Below are 21320 nucleotides of genomic sequence, written 5' to 3' on the forward strand. Positions count from 1 at the left end.
TACGCTAAAATGTCTCACCAAATTTGGTACATAAAATTAAAAGTAAAAGGATATGAGAAAACATTTTTAAATTATAAAAAAAATTATGAATATTTTTTAAGACAAATTAACAGGCTTAAGACTTCTCTTTTTAAATGTCAATTAATAGTGTATATTTCAGTAGCAGCTGGAAATAATAGCTTCAAATGATATTATTTAAATAAATACAATTGATTATAAGATGCATTACAAATAATTCTAAATATAATTACATTCCAATTTTTTTACCACTAAACAAGAAAAACTTTGTGTTTACTGCAATCTTTAATAGTTATCTTAATAGAAATCAACTGAAATCTATTTATCATTAAGATGGTTTGTTCCATAAAATCCACTACTGCACAGTCAAATAAAGCTTATTTGAAAACTAAATTTCAAAATGGAGTGCTATGATTTTTTATTTTTTCATTAAAAAAAATATCTCCTTACTGGAAGTCATAATTTTTTTAAATCATAAAAAAGATTTGTTTATTTCTGGAGAATCTTGATATAAATCTCAATCTAATGGCAACTCCTAATTTCTTATTTTTTTCTCTGTCTTTATAAAACAATAAATAGTATAATCACAGAAATTTGTCCAAGAAACTTCGTATTTTAAGTCTTCAATACAAACTGAAACTTTAAATATAAGATTTAAGTGCTAAACTTTAAGCATAATGATCTTCATAAGATTCATGAAGTACCCTAGGAAGGAATACAATAGAGATCAGCAAATAAAAACTATTAAAAACTTACTTCCTTTTCCTCACATACTAGCTGTAATCCATCAAGCCTTACAGAATAAAGTGCAAGTTTCCTTCCAATTCCAATTAATACTTTTTTTTCATAACAGCACATAGCTAAAGGGGCACTTTTTGTATGTGTTTTGTGTAAAAATTTGATAATTTGCCCCTCCTCCAAAATTTGGAATGTTTGTATTGCTCCTTCTGCGCAGCATCCATAAGAAGAATTAAAATCTTTAGCCAATCCCACCAAAAGGAGATTATCGTTGCCTTGTTTAAAATAACAAAGACTGAAATAAAAAAAAAAAAAAAAACATAAAGGCTGCATGAAAATAATAAATATTATATATATTTATAAAAATATAAAAATAATATTTTTATGACAGAAATATTGCAGTCCACATGTCACTGAATATCCAAGTAATTCATTTAGTAATTAAAATTTCAAAAAAAAAAAAAAAATAGTTTCATACAAAAATACTATAAAATCAGTTTTCTGCACAAAAAGGGGGGGGGGGCAAAAATATAAAAGAATTTGGTTCACAATTTTTTCTATCATTAAAAAAAACTCTTCAATGTTATCAAAATAGTGAATAATCCCAATAGCAATACAATTAATACATTATTTGAATGATATTACCTTACTGAAGCACAAACAAAATTTTATACTTCTACCTGTAAAAGTTTGCAAAGCTATCTTTATTTCCACAGTAAGGGCAACTTATCATAAATTTAGATGGAAGCATTTATTTCTGAAATGCAAATTTATTCAATGCAGTAAAACTTAATATTTTGCAAATATCTGTCCAAATGCACATCATTCAATCATTATGATTTTTAAAAAAAAGATGCTACTCATGTATACTTTCATTCACTTTGAAATGTTGACAGTTGTAAATTCAACTTAATAAAGAATAGAATAGAAATTCAAGAAATTGGACATTTAAGGTACCTCTGAGAAACAGTTTGAACTCGAAAAGAAAATAAAACTATTTACTCACAATTGTGTGAGTGAGGTTTATATATATTATATATATATATATATATATATATATATAATGACATTTTAAACTCTAATTTCAATTCTAATTAATTTCAAAGGTTTTATCTTAATTTAGCCCATAGTAACTTCATTCTAAAATATTCTCTTATTTCCTGATCCCATACCACTTTTTCTGTTTAATTAATTCAAGAGAAACTTTGTAAAATGCTTTAGTCCGCATTTCCCAAGCTTCGAGTGAAGGAATAAACATGACTGATCTAAATAAATTCTTCTAAAAGATCCCTATAATTCCCTTACCTAATTCGACATGTGTAGAGAAATCCCTATCAAAATTTCACAGTATATAAGCACTGGGAAAAATACTTTCCCTCATTTCGTGTTGTGCCCGTCACTTCTGCTTATACAAAAAAACATGCCTCCCGGGATAAAAATAAAACAAAGTTAAAAATTCAAAGCTTCTTCCCTCTCTTTGGTCACGACTCTGCTTTAAGAATTATCATATATATAAACAGATTTTTAGTAACAAAAAAAACCCCCTCAGAAATGTTGATAATTTATACTGCATGTAATCATACTGCAGCTGCATGCATATACATAGTTAAAAGAATGCAACTTTACATAGAAGTGGAAATTTTTCATTTTAAACAAGTTTCTCTACTCTGACTACTATTAATGCTACTCTTACTTTAATCTCTTATTAATTTATTGTAATATGTATATTATCCTTGAAATATTCAATTAAACTCTTGTAGCATCAGGTACAAAATATAAAAGAATTTCCCATGTCAATAAAATTCCTTTTCATATCTTTGCAAATTTTATAGATAAAAGTGTTGAACAATATGAGTGTACAGAGAGAAAGTGATATGAGTGCAAGAGAAACATTTTAATAAATGACAATTTTACACTATGAAGAATTCTTTAACTTCCTAAATAAAATTTTATATTTAATATTTTTTACTATCAATCTCCAAAGAAATCAAATGGTATTTAATCATTTTCCTATAGTATTTAATGAAAATTTAAAATTAGAAGTATTCATTAAAATATTTAGAGAAATGCAAATTTGTTCTGCTTTCTTGTAAGTATATCATCATCGTTCAAGTAAAAGTACCAATTTCGAACTTTTCAGTTTTGAAATCTATACCTCATCTACATCCCCAATTAATTCTCTATAGACTGTATATCTTTCTTCTACTTCCTTTTCATTACAGGATTGTTTGTATTCAATAAGTCATATACTTATCTCATGGCACTTATACCATCAGCTAGAAGTCACTTAGTCCAGTGACTTTTAGAAGATTTATTGTAGATGTATGTGAGGCACTGAAAGTATTTAGTGATTGTTTGATACTAATGGGAAGAGTATGCTAAATACTAGCCTCTGAAGGAGGACACCAGGGGTCAAATGACTGGAAATGATTGAAGGCAAAGTGGGCAGGCCTGTGTGAGACATTATGAAAAAGAATAAGTGCTCGAATATAATACAGTCCCATGAGATACAAGCTGCAAGATGCATATTAAGAACACAAATATCATGAAAAATGTAGCGACAGATGATAAAAAAAAATTATGAGTTCATTCATTTGATCCTCAAAGCCTTCTTCAGATTCTATTCTATTCAGTGATGTGTCATCAATATATTATAGCAGGAAGTTGTAATTTTGCAGTACATAAATTAACCAATCTCCCAAGTAATTCATAATGTTTTATGTGGCATGAAGTACTCACAAAAAATATACAAGTGTCCCTTCTCCGACACATGTGGGGGTCAGAATCAAAACCAAAATATAGCATTTTTATTGATGTATTTGGTTCAAACAACTTGCATCGAAATTATTGAGCGAAAAATGTGTGAGATCAGGACATCTGAACTGATGGAATGTGATAGTATGAACAGTTCTATTTAAGCTACAAAAAAATTAATGCCAGTACACTCTAATAGGAAAAAAAATGCCCTCCCATATTTTGCATGGAAACTTAAGATAGTGATTTCCTTGATTTCTTAAACCTTTCTCAAATACTTACACTGAATAAAACAAAGGATAATGAAGGAAATAAAGTCAATTGGCTGAAGGTAAAATTTTTTCACTGAGAAAAAAAAATAGCCTAGATGACATTTTTCATTTAAAGAATTATTCAAAAATCAATACTTATGATCAGGGTATTTTAAAAACTCTTACACTTTTAAAGACTTGTATTTCTCCCATTTTAATCTTTAAACGAAAATATAGTAAACTGATTTAATAACAAAAAGAGAGATACCACAAGAGTTTTCATTCTTAGTATAAATGTCTGCCAACTCTGCTTGGTATAACTCTTAAGAATCTGAAGCCAGAAAATTATGCAAAAAATTAGGCTGATTTTGCTTGAATGTATAATTAAGGTATCTCTAAAATAAATGCAGATTTTTGAAATAATTGTTTATTACAATGACAACACATACTACATAGAGAACATTAATGGTAAATAGCTAATAGCTATTTGAATGCAATGAATAGCTAAGGCAATGCATTGGGATAAAATATTAATATAAATTATAATTAATAAATTATTTGTCTGAGCAAATATTGTTGATACACAATTAAACTGAAGATACAAACAAATAGCTTAATTGAATAAGGTATTTGACTAATTCAGAAGAACTCATAGAAGCAGTTTACATTTTGGTAGAAAAATTATGGATGGACTATTGCAGGCTAGTTATAATTTTAAATTATTTATTTAATGTTTAAATCAATAATCTAATCATCAGTAAATCTACCATGATTGCTACAAGCATGCAAACCGTTTAAATAGACCATGCAACAAAACTATATATTTAGACTTGGTGATTTTTTTACTTGAACAATGGTGATAAAATGAAATGAAAGAAATAAATCGTAGCATGAATTAAAAGAGTTTCTTTGCAATTTTCCTTATCTTTTTTACACACTGGATTAAACCTTATTACAATTTCCTAATTGAATAATTATTTTAAAATTTGAAAAAAATTCTTCAAAGAATTAACATTTTAATTAGTAAATAAAATAACACTATAAGTCTATGAACATCTCAGCAAAATTAGTACAAAAATATAAGGAAGAACAACTTTTTAAACAAGGCACATCAAATTCAGAATGACAGGAGGAAAGAATGTTTTTAATTTATGAAAACTGAGAATTAAACAGGGTGTGTAGTGTGAAATGGATGCAAAAATTAAGTACTTTTAAGCACCTACGCAAAAAAAAAAAAAAAAAAAAAAATTTCATACATGCATAAAAACATAAACTAAAAGTTTCCTATGCATAGTATTTTTTTTTGTCATATAATAAATTACAGTTTTTACAATTTTTTTTAAATTAAATTAGATTTAAAACAGTTTTTCAGTTTTTAATCGATGCTTAGATATTGAATCCAGCCTTATCTCCTATTTAAATTGACAATATCTTTAGCAATAATTAATACTGTTTTCGATTTATTGTATTCATCATCTGCAGAAACAAAAAAAGAATATCTTCTTTCAACTTCTCGAGAAAATTAAGCACTTTTAAGGTGCTTAAAACTGGTTTTAAAATTTAAGCACTCTTTAAAGAACTTTTCATAATGCTACACATCCTGTTAAAACAAATCTTTAAGATAAAGCAAATTTACTCCAAAAAAGTTAGAGAATGATTGCTTCTGATTTCTCTGCTATGAGAAGAAATAATGTCAGAAATATTTTCAAAAGTGATCCAATTTCCAGTGATTCTGAATCTTGCAGGAGTTATTTTCACTCTTACAGGAAAAATTTTTATATTGACAATACCCCAGACATGAAATGTTCATATCACGTCTATGAATGTCATAACTCAGATAGTAAATTTTAGTGAAATACTTAAAATTACAGATAAAATTTCAATAGAACATAGAATATCAAACAACAAATTTTCTCGGCAATTAACTAAGATGACTTCAGTACAAAAAAAAAAAAAAAAAAACTTTAGCTAGCAATTATTCAGTAAAAAATCACTAGCTAGCAATTATTCAGTAAATGTTAAAACATTCAAATACCCCTTTCTTCATGCAGATAAGGCAAGAAATCTCAATAATGTCACAGCTATAAAATGTAGTAATCTTCCAACATAAATATTAAGTTAAAGCCTATTTCCAAACTAGAAATTTCTGGAGAGACTGATATTTTTGAGTGATTATTGATATATTCACCTAGTCAACCAGTGATAAGATACAACTGCTACATAACATTGATCGCTTGGTCATATATCAATATTCCTGTTTTCATGTTCATTAATGTTTGACATACTGCGATGGAGTTAAAAATCACCTTGACAGAACCTGAAATGGTTGTTGAAACGATATAGAATTTTTTATGTTACTACTTTTACATTTATTTAGATAATTAACCAATGAAATATTTATATTTCTCTAGTTATAATAAGGCTGTAAAATTACTTGGCACTGACTTGTTTCACCATGTCATAATATCAAAAGGGTGAAAACTAGTCATTACTAAAAAAACAGCTAGAGAATGAAACATTAATGGCATTTATTTATTCTAAATAACGAATAAACCGGAAAAACAATACATACAATCTAATCACAATAACAGGTTTCATTACAGATGTAATTATTGAATTTTTCAAAGGATTGCTGAAAAATCAATACTTCATCTTAATTTACATAGGAACTAAAATGCAGACTCCATAATTATAAATAACAATCAAGTGATCAGAATTTGAAGATACATTAAAACTTCCATGATAACTATATCACATCCAATTTTTTTAAATCCAATTTTTCCAAAACAAAAAATATTTTAGTTGCATTATACATGCACATTATTTGGAATTTTCTAAGTATTCTTTAATGAATTAAATTATTAGTAAGCATTTTATATTATGATATTACATATTAAAAAAAGGAAAATTTTTTTAAAAATGAATTCCTTTCATGCAATAGAAAGTGTGAAGCACAAATCTTTAAATATTATCCAAATTATATTACCTCAAAGCTGCTTCGCGTTGTTTCGCACGTATTTCCGCAACTTCTTTCACATTTCCCTCATGAAATTTTATAACTCTTATAAGGGAAGCCCATGATTTTGGAATCTTCTCAACAGCAGGTGGACGTGAGGTCGAATGTGGGTTTTTAGCTGCAGCTATATGCTATCAATAATTAAAAAGTACATGAACTCAAATTATAAAAATAGCATCGCATCACACACACACACCATATTATATATTTAGTTACCACTAATTTTGGTTTCTGAAATCTGATTAAATAAACTCTGAAAGTATTAAAATTACATGTAATAATATATTAATTAAAAAAATGTTTGTTTTTTTGAGCAAAGCACTATTTTTGTTCTTTACTTTCAATTATAACTTATTTTGCTAATATCTTTTGTTACTTATTAACTTGAAGATCAATTTTATAAACAAAATACAATTTTCTTCTTAAATAATAGCATTTGAAGAAGCCTATAAAAGAAATCACTTAAGAGTTCAAGTTGAATAATCAGATATAATATCTCAATACAGCAAATGAAATAAAAAACACAAAAGTTTAAGCATTTTTAAAGTCCTTTCTTATGATTCACTCAATTTTACACTGTCTTATATTTATTAGTAGCTTCAGAAACTAAAATTTTATTCAAATATCTAGAAAACATAATAATTACATAAAAACACATTGAGTTGCTTGGAAGATACTATATTTCAAACTTTCAGACACAAGAAAAATTCTTTATCAAAACTTATTTTATAGTTACTTTTGCAAATGCTTTATGAGTTCTTCATATTTTGAAGTGCACAGAAATTCTAAGAATAATAACTAAGCATATTCCTGGTAAATGAAATTCCCAATTATGGTTCTGATTTCAAAAATGTATTGCATAATATAGACATTTTCAGAATTACTTTGCCAAAAGTAACAATACTTCTAAAATAGTACCATTTCAAGTTCCTTTCTCTTTTTTTCCTTTGTTTCTTCAGTATAACTGTTATTATCACTTTCGATGATGATAATATTTCCAGAAAGAGGATCAGTAACTAATTTCTTAGGAGTATAATCCAAAGGAATGGTAACTTGAGGTTTACAGTGGAGATTTTCCACTTCAACGGCCCTGAAGAAATACACAAAGCATTAAGACTCTTTATCATCATATGAAACTATTGGAATTGTAATAAAAAAATCAGTTACTACAAACAAAACATTTAATAATATGAGTTCATGTTAAAAATGCATGATCTTGAGATTATAAAATACAACAAACAAGATATTTTTAAAAAAGTTGTCAGTATGATATTTCACGAGAATTTTAATTACACATTTAAAATTGTTCTATTTAATAGATTTTGTCTAATAGAAAATAATCAAAATAAGTACTAAAAAAGAAAGAAATGAAAGAAGCATATATTATAAAACATTTGGTAGTCGCAAAATCTGTGCAAAACTGAACAGTCAACTAATAGGAACTTGCAGTGTTCAAAAGAAGGCATCTTAACTCTTTTAATATTTTTTTTATGAAAGTCATTGCATCACAGTTATCTTCTTGATTGACTACAAATCTACAAAAAGATCTGGTGTCAACATCCTTTTTCTATTAGCTCTAGTTTTTTATTTATTTAAAATCTAAACATTTGAGTGAATGTCCATGAACAGATTAATAACCTAAAGAAAAAGGAAGAAAATATTTAACAACAAAAATAAGCTCACAAATAAAATTTTAGAATATCATGAATACACTTGGGGGTTTCTTTAAAATCACACAGCACAGTATTGATTGAATGTCAAAAGATTTTATTAAAAAAAATTATCAAGTAGAAAGTTTCTTCATATTTCGCAGATAGCTATGTGGTTGAATATCTACAATAATATTAGTTCAATTGGCAAAATTTAAATATAGTGTGCAAATTGCAAATAAAAAATCAGTTTCAATTTTTTTTAAAGAAAATTATTATAGATTGAAAAAGGATGGAAATAATTAAGACATTCTATACATTTTCATATAAAAAAAGATGTGGGAGAGGATGATACAAGATACAACTTAAATAATTTGTGATGCTTATCAGATACAGTTTAAGTATTTTCTTTCAGTCTGGAAATTTTGATATCAAATATGCTCAATTACTACTCATTCACTCAATAAAAGAAAGCAAAGAAATCTTAGAGATGAATGGCACCATTTTAACTCAGCAGTGCTATAAACAATATTTCACAAGATCTAAAATGCATTTTTTTATCTAAATCAACAGAAGTGTTTTCTCTTCGACTCTTACAAATGCTCACACAATTTGATGTATTTAACTTTATATAGTGAAGAGAATCGTATATACATTTCAGACCTCTTCTCATCATCCTACTGGGTCCAAAATTAACAGCTTTGGTATCAAAACTACATATTAAAATTCATTTATCACGCTTAATTTGTTTCAAAATTACCATGCTCATATATATAAGAGCAATCTGTTCAATTGAAAGTTATGGTCAAATATTAAGGGATTAATTCTAGAATAAAGACAATATATTAATATTCATTAATCTACAGTTTGCTGTGATTATGAATTATAACATTTATGTATGAACAAACATATAAACATTCAACCATATAAAAGATTTAGTTCAATTTAGAATTCTAGTAATAAAACCATATGCTGAATTTCACCTATAAAGCTTGCTGCATTTTTAATTATCAAACTTTACATACAAGCTCACGGATGCAGGGATAGATTTTCTTTAAACAAATTCAGTCAAAACTTGCTGGAAATGTATAATTTTGGTTTAAAGATATATATTAAATTCATTCATCTACCTTACAGGGTTTTTGAATTATGTTTCAAATAAAGGGTTGATTGAGGGTGAAGTCAAGAAATTTAATAAAGTGTGCAGATTCATTAAAACCTGGAAGCCAAATATTTTTGATGATTATAACTCACCTTTTATAAATTGTAATGAGAAAATAAAAATTGAAATTAACTTGCATTAAGCAAAAATTCTTAGATTCAGTATAAAAGATGAATTTTACAATAGAGCATAACAGATGAACTACAATACAGCATACTTAACCTTTTCTAGGGCCTTGGGAAGTATGCTTCCCACCAAATTTATCAATCTTTGTATGAAATTATGTAGGTTGGCATAAGTTCTGACAAATTTTTTTAGTATGTCAGAAACTTGGATGCTTCAGTTCTTTATCTCAGACAAAATGATGTGTCTTGATTTGTTACTTAATTACTAATTAACGAAATTAATTAATTAATCAAATTAAATTTATCTAATAAGTTAAATTAATCCCTTTTCTTCTTCTATTTTCAAGTCTAAAACTATTTTAACATAATATGACTAGAAAAAAAAAATGGCCCCTTAAAGGGTTAAATAAGCAGCACTTAAAATTTTTTCTAACCACTGAAATAACTATATTGAATTGAGACAATTTAAAAAGTGCATATAAATTGTTCTTTCAGTACTCGATTAACAAAAACTCCAAAATAAGTTTGTTTTCCCTGTCATATAAAACAATCATATATGAACATTTGATTAAAGAGAAATAAAAAAAATATTACTATAATCCTAAACAGGAAACTCTTACATTCCCCGAATGTTAAAAGGAAGTTTATATTATATTATATATAAGTAAAGAGAAGCAAGGCAGGAAGTCGAAAAGAAGGATGCCAGCTTGTGATTTTTCATAGTTAGGGATGGTGTCTCAGGGCAAGTCCTCTTTAAGATTAACTCTTTGAAGTTCTTTCCTAATATAACAATGCTATCTTTTGAGATTCGATATTTACATGAAAAACAGGAAACTGACTATTCAAGGGAAAGACAAAACTAAACAGTAATAATCCATTCAAAATATATCAATAGTCATCAAAGGTCCAAAAATAACTTAAGCTAAGGCTTTTACATTTCTTTTAAGATATGTTAAAATATTTTTAATAACTTTTTATCAAAACCCCACTTTACGATAGCTTGATTTATCAGATTCAACTCAAAATTTCTCATACTTTTTTTTCCCTTGGGTAAAATGATTTTGGAGAAGTATGGTTAAAAATTGTTCACATCTATGCTTTTATTGAAAAATTGCCCAAAATAATCCTAAATATCCACCAAACCATAACTTATAATTCCACTTTCGATCTTTAAAAGGGTGCAGAATGCATTTATCCTCTTAATCAAATTATTGTGAATAGAGATTTTAAATAAAACTAGCCACCTGTGATGATCAGTTATTCATCCATCATATTAATAATATTTATTTAGTCAAGTCAACCAAGCAATGAACTACATTTTATTACAAAAAAAGAAGGTTTTGGTTTCAATTTTACTTGCACAATAAGAATAAAGCAATTTGATTATACAGCTGTGTTTAAAAAGTGATAAAATTATTTGGTTGATAAAGTAGTGAAAGTTACTCTAGTTGTTGAGGCTGAAGGCTTTGCAGAAATTTTATTTCATAGTATTTCTTCAAACGGAAGAGAAGTAGGAACAGGCAATCACTGATAATTTATCTAGTGTCATAAACTTTCATATGAAAATAAAAATTTGTAAAGTCAGAACAGTGGTTAAGAATGGGGTACTACTTATTTGGCAAAAAGCGAAAAAACACGCTTTAACTAACAGCACAAGGGGGAACCCGAATTAACTAGGAAAAGCACATTCTAATTGACAGTGCTAGGGAGAACTGGCTTTCTCAAGTTATTTCCCATTTTGTCCATTTAAAACTGCATCAATTTAAATTGTTACTTGTGAAATTTTCAAAGCAAGTGTAGTTATCTAGTTTTATTCTTGGTGAAATGTGCTTGTGCTGGTTCAGTTATAACTGGTGCTATTTGATCAATAAATATATGGTTATTACTTATATTTAAATTCTATGAATATTTATACAGCAGACAACAGGTAATCAGGGTACAAGTTTGATAAAAAAAATTTATCATATTTATTGATTTTCAAATTTGAATTCGATGCGATTCGATTTTTTTTTAATGTCTTGTAAACTACACAGATATTAAATAGAAGCCTTGTTCTTTAGCTTTCCAGAATGAAAAAAATAAATAAAAATCATGCACTAAATTAGTTGATGAAACAATGAAAACAGTTTGAACTTTAGGGCAGCAATATAATCTATTGTTAGAAATTACAATACTTTTAAACAATTGATAAAAATTCACATGACTATTAATTTTTTTATTAAGAATTAATTTTTTAAATTTTGAAGTGATGTAAAATTTATATTTTTGTGATAATATTATTGGAAATTATTGAAAAATGCCAAAATTCAGTATAATTTTGTATAATTAAAATTTTTAAAAAATGCTGAGATTCACATTCCTGACCTCAAAGGTATAAAGGTGCCAAATTTGGCAGCTTTAAGTCAAGTGTTTTGGCCTCTAGATCACCAACATACACATTCATCTTTATTATAAATATAGATATATTATACAAATGTATAAATACTTGCAATAAAGAAAACATGCAGTAGCCGCATTTTGAAACCATTTCAAGCAGATACCGATATATTTTGACAAAATTTCACAACATCCTTTTCCGTTAAAATTTTTTAATAGAATTTTAAAAAAACAATTATTCTTCTTTAACGTAATCGTGTTATTTTTATAAACCAAAGCTTATATTAACACATCATTTCTCAATGTAATCCTTTCTGGAGGGTTTTGAGAATTAGACTAAGAGCAATCTAAAAGATATGAAATGCTATTTGGAGCAAAATTATTAAATATAAAATTAAATGTGAATACTTATTTTTTTGTATACTAGTTATAAATTTTCTTTTATTCTTCTTATATAGAAATATTTAGTGCCAATAAATTCTTATAAAATGTATAAATGCATATCTTTTTTTGTTAAAAATGCACTATAGTAAAATTAACAACAAACTATATTACGTGGAATAATTAATTTTTCAAGTAAAATTTAAAAAAAATCAAGTTTTACCTCAATAAAGCGTCAGAAACTGTTGCTACACTTTCAAGCTTTGGTATAAAACAAATGCACCAAAAAAGTGCTACTCTTACTTGAGTGAAATCCTCATCAACAGTTTCTTTGCACCAAGATTCGTCTGAGATTGCTAGAACCTACAAGTATATCAATACACTTTAAAAACATGAGGATATATTTCAATAAAGCTGAACAGAATCATAAAATAAATATTAAAAAAATTAATAAAAATGTTTAACAATTTTTTAAGGCAAAATTTAAAATTTATTCTGTTATCAATACTAAACCAACAGCTTATAACAGTATACTAATACACTATGGTTACACAGTGTCAAAAAAAAAAAAAAAAAAAAAAAATGCAATATCCTTAATATGACCTAAGAGTTTACACTTTTTAAACTAGAATTCAGGAAATAAAAAAAATTAAATATAAATATGGGTGAAATAAAACAAGTAGTTTCTTTTATTATTATTAAATGGAACAAAAAAAATCTTTCAGTGTAATAAACTGCATTTTATTATAGTAATATTTAGAAATTATCCTCCCTTACAAATTTTAAAATATACAAATGAATTAAAACATGTTATCTAGCCTAATAATGCATGAAATTAATTTAAAAGTCAATAACTTTCTATATAAATAAAGTAAAACCACATTACACTTTGTTTCTCATCAGCACACACTTGCAGTAACCGCACAGATCTTGCGCCAACAGCTTCAATCTTCATTATATTAAGTTGACATCCCTTATATGTCTTTTCCATAACAATAGTAAGCACCTTTCCATTCTGTTAAATGAAAAGCATAATATCCTTAAATACATAAATGCTATAAAACGAAACAAAATAAAAATATTATTTTCACATGTTTTTCAAAATAATATAGAAAACCTAGTCTACAATTTAAGTACTACCCTTTTTCCATCACCTCAAATTTGATACATATTCAATATCCCGAAATAAAAACTACCTATTGCATACACGGCTAATTTGATGACATTTTTGAGTCATTGTGCTCACATACAAACTACCAGACAGACCAGTCTTTTCATTTGAAGAAAAGATTAAAAAAAAAAAACTATTAATATAGTTAGATTATAGTGTTCTATTATGTCTGAATATAAAAAAATTACAAAAATATTATTCATTTTTTAGGAGGGGAGGGGAAGAGAGATTAAGGGAGATCCAAGACATTGAAATTCAAATATTATGATAATGTCATTAATTCATAATTAAAGATTGTAATAAAATAGGTTACAATAAATATCTATTAATAACTTACATTAAGCAGCATTTTTTAAGCCAGGATGGGTGTTTCCTCAAAATAGTATTAATCTTGAAATGTTTCAAAATGCATTAATTCTATAATTCATCAATATATGTATATTTCTCCAAAAATTGTTCAACGATTTATTAAAAAAAAATTAAAATGTTAGTTTTTAACATTCACTTATTTTAAAGCATTTTCTCTCAAAGTATAGGATGTTACTAATTTCCATCCAATATATAGTATATGGTGTCAAATGATGTATACTTACACAAAATGGTATGAGGCAAATACAAAAACTGTGCCAATCACTCTTTTTTGCAATGTGATCTTAATCCCTCCTCCCCACTCTTTTCATCAGGCTTTTTAAACCTTTCTGGGGTTATGGAAAGTATGCTTACTACTAGATTCATCAAACTTTGAATTACGTTAAATAGGTTGGGATAAGTTCTCCCAAATTTTTCAAAAACACATTATCATAGAAGCTTCAGTATCTTATCTCCCACAAAATGATGTGTCTTGATTGGTTACATTATTTATTAATTAATCAAATTAATAAATTAATCTAATAGGATAAATGAATTACTTTTCTAAAGCCTATCTCAATCTAAAAAATATTTAATATACCATGAATAGAAAGAAAAGACCTTTTAAATTGTTAAACCAATGAAGTTATTGTTAAACCTTTAAAGAGCAATTAAGCTTAATTGCTCTTTAAAGATTAAAAGAGCAATTAAGCTTAATATATAAAACATTTTTTGAATTGATATGACTGAAACATTACAAATAACTTGATCATTATAGAAAATGGGAAGCCTTTAATCTAAAATGTAGTATAAGAATATTTCATAAAAATGTTTGAAAAGCAAATTTTATATTTAAAAATCCATTATAACAATTCGAATAAATAATATTAGGGAAAATAAGTCAACCAAACGGTTTTTTATGCAAAACTTTTGCTATACTAGAAAAATACAAATTATACACGATTTTTATTTATACCAAGTTGAAAAACATAAAATGTATATAAATCTCTTAATCTGCAGAAAAAGGTTATATACCAATACATACGAATAATAATAAAAATTTATATTAATGTTTTGTCTATTGACTTATATAAAAACAATGAATATTGAGATAAATCTTTCAAAAAATATAAAATCTTTCAAGTCTTAGTAACTGATATATATAATTATACAGAATTGTTGACATATCTTAATCTATCAATGTTAAAAAAAAACAATGAAAAATCAAGAGCATAATTTTCTAATAAAAGTGAATACTGGCCTACATAGAAAAAAGAAGTTAATTTATAAGTAAATTGATATAAGGATAAAGTCGGGAAGTGAAACATTTGATCTACTACCTTTGCATTTTGAAGTTTTTAAATTTTTGTGAAATATTTCTGATTTCAATAAATACTTTGAACAAGATCAGCTCAATTTATGTAAAACTGGAAGCAGCATTAACTGGTAAAAATCAAAGTATCATATATTATAGAACTTATGCATGAACTACAAATTTTGTAATTGAAAAATTTTGGAGAAACTATAACATTGCATATTTGAACTTTAAGTTATTTCAACAGTTTAATGCAGTCCTTTCTTAACATTTACATTACTTCATGAATTTTATTAACAATTCCAGTATCAGTTGCAACAGCAGAAAAATCATTTTCAGAATTGAAAATTAAAAATTACCTGAGATCAATTATAAGTCAATATATTACAATTATTTCTATAGATTTAGTTCCAAATCAATTTCCTAAAAATAAAGTATGCAAAAAACAAAATACAAAGTATGTAAAAAAAAAAAAAAAAAAAAAAAAATACAAATTAATTTTCAAAAAAAAAAAAAAAAATGAAAAATTCAACTTTTATCATTTAACTTCAACCAAATGTCGAAATTTTTCAAAATTGTTTTAGTTTATTTGTTTATCATACGTAAGCCATATGCTTTATCACATGTTATATGATAAAGAGCTTATGTGAAAATAGATTTTATGTATTAATATATTTTAAAATTAATAAATAATCAAAATATTTACTCATCTGCATAATTCATCTCTTTATATATTTTTCAAATACATAACATATATATGTAAATTAATTTGTTTCTAAAGGTAAGAAGATTGTGCTAAGCAATATATTTGGTATTAGATCTGTTTACAAGTAAAGTGAGATAGTATACTAATGTTATTTTTTTTATTTTACTTATATATATTATTCAATAAATGTGTCAAAATATATGTTTTAATAAAACACAAAATATTTACACATTAAAAAAATTATGAGCATTTTTTTCATATTATTTTTATGTTAAGAACAACTTTTGTCAAGTGTTTACCATAAGTCACTTCATTTCCCATTAATATTGCCATTGCATACAAGAATTTATTAGATATTTACATGATCTCACCAATTAGGCTTCAAACAGCCCTGGTAGCAGCCTATATTACACCTTAGCAATCTATATGACATTTCTTTTAAATATTTTGATAGGCCATTAAAAAAAATCAATTCCATGATATCTTTTCTTTTGGATAACAAAATATTACATCTTTCTGGTATTATTTAATCATATTTAAATAAGTTAATTAATCTTCCTTACTTTGCTGCTTTTCAGATCTATCTTTAACACTTTTTAACCCCAGCTTCTTGCTGAGCATTTTAAGAATATAAATTAAACTAAAATAAGAAAATAGAGTTAAAAAGATAATCAAAAGAATTTAAACTTTACTTCTAGGGGCATGGCAAATAGAGGAAGGCGAGGGATTGCGATATTCACTCTCCTCCAGTTTTTTTTTTTTTTTTTTTTTTTAAGAATCGGCATTTTGACTACATCAATAAATTTTGAAAAATAATCAAACGTAATATTTTATACTATACATCTACAACATTTGAAGAACATGATTATAGTGTTAAAAAGCACTAGGAAATTTTAGTTTCTAAATCAGGTATTAAATACATTTGAAGATCAATGCTGTTCCCTTTTTTCCTCTTTATTAATTGCCACTTGTTTCAGAATTCAACAGTTTAGGAAAATTTTTGTATGCAACAGCAGAATACATTAACAAGCAGAAAAAAAAAATGTAAGGTACTAACAACCGATCAGCAACCAAAATGCCAAACAATGTCAACTGAAGAGGTGACATTGTTTGGCAGAGGAAGCTGGGTATTTTTGTTTCCTATTTGTATCCAACAGGAGTGGTTTTCACGATATCTTCTCATATGCTTCCCTTTTAAGTGTTATACCTCCATGCCTACTTGAAAACTATATACATTAGACAAGATCATGAATCTCATGAGTACTGATATTTTTATTACTTTAAGAATATGAGAATGGACCAAAGCAGGAGAGTGACAAAATTTTGATATCAATTCTTTTTATCATTGAGCCAAATACTGATTACAACAAGTAACAAATTATTTCATGTTGGAGTATAATCTGAGAAGCAAAATATTAACATTCAGAAAGGAAGTGAAAATCTGAGATAAGACATAAAACAGGCTTGCAGCAAGATTTGTAATAAAATTCTACAAGTGGAATTTAATTAGTGGAAGGCCTTTCTGCAAATTAAGCTATCATAACTTGCAGCTGTCTTGCCAGTTTAAAAGTAAAGAAATAGATTTATGAATGGATAAAAATAGTTGATTAATTATTAGTTATAATATTTACATCATTTTAAATCATGTTACATATTTTTAATGTTTATAATTTCGGTGATAAGTCCTTTTATTTAAAAAAAAAATTATTTACAGTTTTTACCATTCAATTTAATTTCCAAAGTTAGCTTATTCAGAATACTATTGGGTCCCCCCCCCTCTTCTTTCTGACTAATGAGGTCTTTCAAATAATGAAAATGAAGAATGTGATCTTTTGGTTTATTTACATTGTGTTTGATGCCCCCCCCTTTTTTTGCTTTAACTGACACTTGAAAAAAATAAAGCAAGGGAACTTAGTTTTATTACAAGCAATTCCTTATTTAATCATGAGATATTTGCCTCAGTTACCAATTTAAAAAATTAATATTCATGATTCAATTTTAAAAAACAGTTTTCTGTTTTACTATCAATTTACTTGAAAATCAACACCTTTCTAGACCAAATTTAATACTTTTACAGAAAAAGTTTGAAATCAATATAACATTCATGTTATTGGGGATGTTTGTTGCTTAGAAAAATCAAAAAGCATACAAAAAAAAAAAAATTCTTCAAAAAACACATACAAAAAAGTCTCTCATTACTTTTCCTGCAAAATCAGCATGAATGATCTCTATTAACTCTCTTATATAGATGCTATTCCCCCTTCCCCATTATAAAATTGTGGACATTAGACAAGCTCGTGAATGCCAAAAGTATTCATATTTTTATTTTCAGAGCCCTGTACAGGAAAGCTGTATGTTTTGTAGTAGAGAAAACTAACACTTGTATATTAACTGCATGTAACTGGAAAAGAACAGTTACGAAAGATCAACCTTTGGCATAATAAACAAATGCCAGAAAATCACATGTTTTTTGGATGACTTTGACAAAATTTGATTTAAAAAAAAATACAATTTTAGAAATGAGATCATATACCAAATTTCAATAATTTAAATCAATGCATTCATGAGTAATCATATTTGCATCTATGTGCAGGCTGATAGACAATGAAATCTTTGATGAATTTCATTCCAAATTTGATAAAGATTCAGATTTTAGATGCCAAAACTGTGAACTGAATTTCAACTATCTAGCTCTTCATGTTTGGCAAATATTTTCATTTGTTCTTGGGCAGCAAGCTAAACTAACTTCCAGTGAATGGAATTCCTTCAAAATTCGAAGGAAATCCACAAATTTAATATAAAAAACATAAAACAAATTTAATCTGTCTAACTTGAAGTGTTCCTGAATAATTGTATTCACAGGAAAACAGATATAATTCCAAAAATGTATTTTTCAGACTCTGAAAAGTCTGAAATATGAAACTTGTGAAAATATTAAGTTTGAATTCTATTGTACATTTTAAGCACGTTTAGAGAAAAAAATTAAGAACCAGCCTTAACCTTATTTTTTTTTTAATTATTATTATTATAGAACTATCAGTTCAAATGGAATAAATTAAGTTGGGTATTAACTAAGTAAATGTCCAATTTTATACAAATATAGACATAAAATATAACCAGGAATCAATGAACATTTTTCACTAACATTGAAATTAAATTATTTAAAATGTCTTTTTATGCAAGTTCTGTTTGAAAAACCTTATTAAAAGACTTTCATCACATATCATAAATTATTTCATTACACTGCAAGTTATTATTATAAGGGGAGGAGGAGGTTATACTGCAACTTCATTAACATTCCAATTCCTTGAAAAGTATTAAGAACACAAGTAAACAAGTCTAGAATATAAAAACCATGCTAATTCTTTTTAATATATAAATAAAATATAGCTTCTAATCAGATTACCCAAACACTTTCAACTTTTTCATTAACAATTTTTCCCATCTAATTAATTTTGTTAGTAATGAAAAGTATCTGGCTTGTTGAACAAGTAAGTGGATTAGCTTTATATTCAATTCCAGCAATTTCTTATTCCAAAAGATATTTCTTTTTCATAAAGAGTTTTAAAAAAAATCAAGAGTCTAATTTTCTTTATGTCATTGACAACTATTTCTTTCCCCAGAAATAGGCGATACTCTGAATGGGCTGATATTGTTAACTTCATCAATTCTTTAATAATGTTTATGGATTGATTCTGATATTCTTTATATGGTCTTGTGTACATGTTGTGAAACAATATTTTTCATTCAAATTTCCCAATTCAATATTTTAATTAATGGCAAATCCACTTTAAATAGATGCTTGTTCACAAGAAAGAAATGACTCTCCACAGTTATTTTAAATTTATTATCTTCAAACAGAGAATTTAAGAAAACTCATTCAATCTCATTTTCCTGACATGAAAATTATTGACACTGAGTAAAAGTGATTTGACTAGGAAATTGATAAGCTCCATAAGAATAGTATCTTCATACCATCTTTTATCCTTTCTGATGAATGTACAACACAGTACATGATTCATTTTTCATATTCAAAATTCCTTATACTGATGCACAAGTTACTGAATTCATCATGCATTCCAACATTTTTAAAAGAAACTAGAGACAATTCATGCTTGAAAAGCATACTAGCTTACGCACATTGTATACATAAAAAGGCAAAAATGGGTCATGACTCATACATTTGAAGAAATGGCTTAATGCATTTTGCCATAAATACACGTGAAAACATTTGAGAATGTCCCATCACTATTTGGTTGTATATTTCCTAATGAAGATTATCATCCCTCTCACAGGCTTTCAAATTAGACATTAAGGGAGGCTGTGAATGCAACAAGTACACAGTTTTTAATTTTCAGAGTTCCAGTTTAGAAGGGGAGGAGGGGGGACAAGTATGTCCCGAAACTTTTTGGTTGGCTGATTGAATCCAAAATTTATGATAAAACAACAATTTTGGAAACAAGATAAGAAATTTCCTGTATCTAAGTTGTACTTTTTGATACAGTGTTTACATGCAGATGAACATACAGACCAACAGGGTTAATTCTTTAATGGATTTGGCATATTTATACTAATGTATAGTTCATTTGAACTATACTTTAGACGCTAAAGCAGTGTAACAAATTTTAACAGTTTGCATTTTGAAGTTATCCTGCTCATTTGTACTTGGATAAACAAACTAACAAAAACTCCATGGTAATGGATTTCATTAAAAATTTGGTTGAAATCAGCAAATTTAGCATTAAGAAATTTCAGCTCAAAATATTTCTCAAGTTAATTCTTTCTCTTTGAATCTCCTTCGTATACGAAAAAGTAAAATAGAATTTTGTTAATTTTTTTTGTATCATTTTGCAAATGTAACAAATAGCCTACAAATAACTATGGAGAATCATTACCATTCTACTCTATTTTTATTTTTGGAAGCCTTGAATCATTCAGCATATTCACTTTCAAAAGTCCATAATGAATCAAATGTACATTTTCCGATATACTGTTAAGTTTGAAACTTTTACAAAAAAATTAATTTAAACAAAAAATTTTTAATAAATTACTAATGGAAAGTCACTAGATGATGTTGAAATATAATAAATAAATGCTCTACACACAAGTAATCACATGCAGAAAAGCAAGAATATGCTGAAGTTACTGTTAAAAACATAACATGAATAGTTAAAATTATTTCTGAAAAGAAAGGATTTTCCCATTATCTAAACAAGCAAAAGGAAGTGTAAAAATAGTCAAGTAAATGTAAAGGATATATTTTTCTCATTCTATCAGTATGTCCCTAATCTGAGATTAAACCTTTTTCAT

General features: G+C 26.6%; 1 protein-coding gene across 3 annotated transcripts in view; it reads right to left on the minus strand.

The window, feature by feature from the left end:
* LOC129958832 (splicing factor 3B subunit 3-like) overlaps nt 1-21320 on the minus strand; it is a 104338-nt gene that overhangs the window by 23425 nt on the left and 59593 nt on the right. For all 3 annotated transcript variants that reach the window (XM_056071544.1, XM_056071542.1, XM_056071545.1), the window contains exons 17-21: nt 13357-13485; nt 12694-12833; nt 7696-7867; nt 6748-6908; nt 775-1051 (exon numbers count right to left, since the gene is read on the minus strand). In XM_056071544.1, coding sequence (XP_055927519.1) covers nt 775-1051; nt 6748-6908; nt 7696-7867; nt 12694-12833; nt 13357-13485 — 879 coding nt within the window. The remainder of the gene's footprint in view (nt 1-774; nt 1052-6747; nt 6909-7695; nt 7868-12693; nt 12834-13356; nt 13486-21320) is intronic.

This window comes from Argiope bruennichi, chromosome X1 (genome assembly GCF_947563725.1).
Source record: "Argiope bruennichi chromosome X1, qqArgBrue1.1, whole genome shotgun sequence".
NCBI classification, from domain to species: domain Eukaryota; kingdom Metazoa; phylum Arthropoda; class Arachnida; order Araneae; family Araneidae; genus Argiope; species Argiope bruennichi.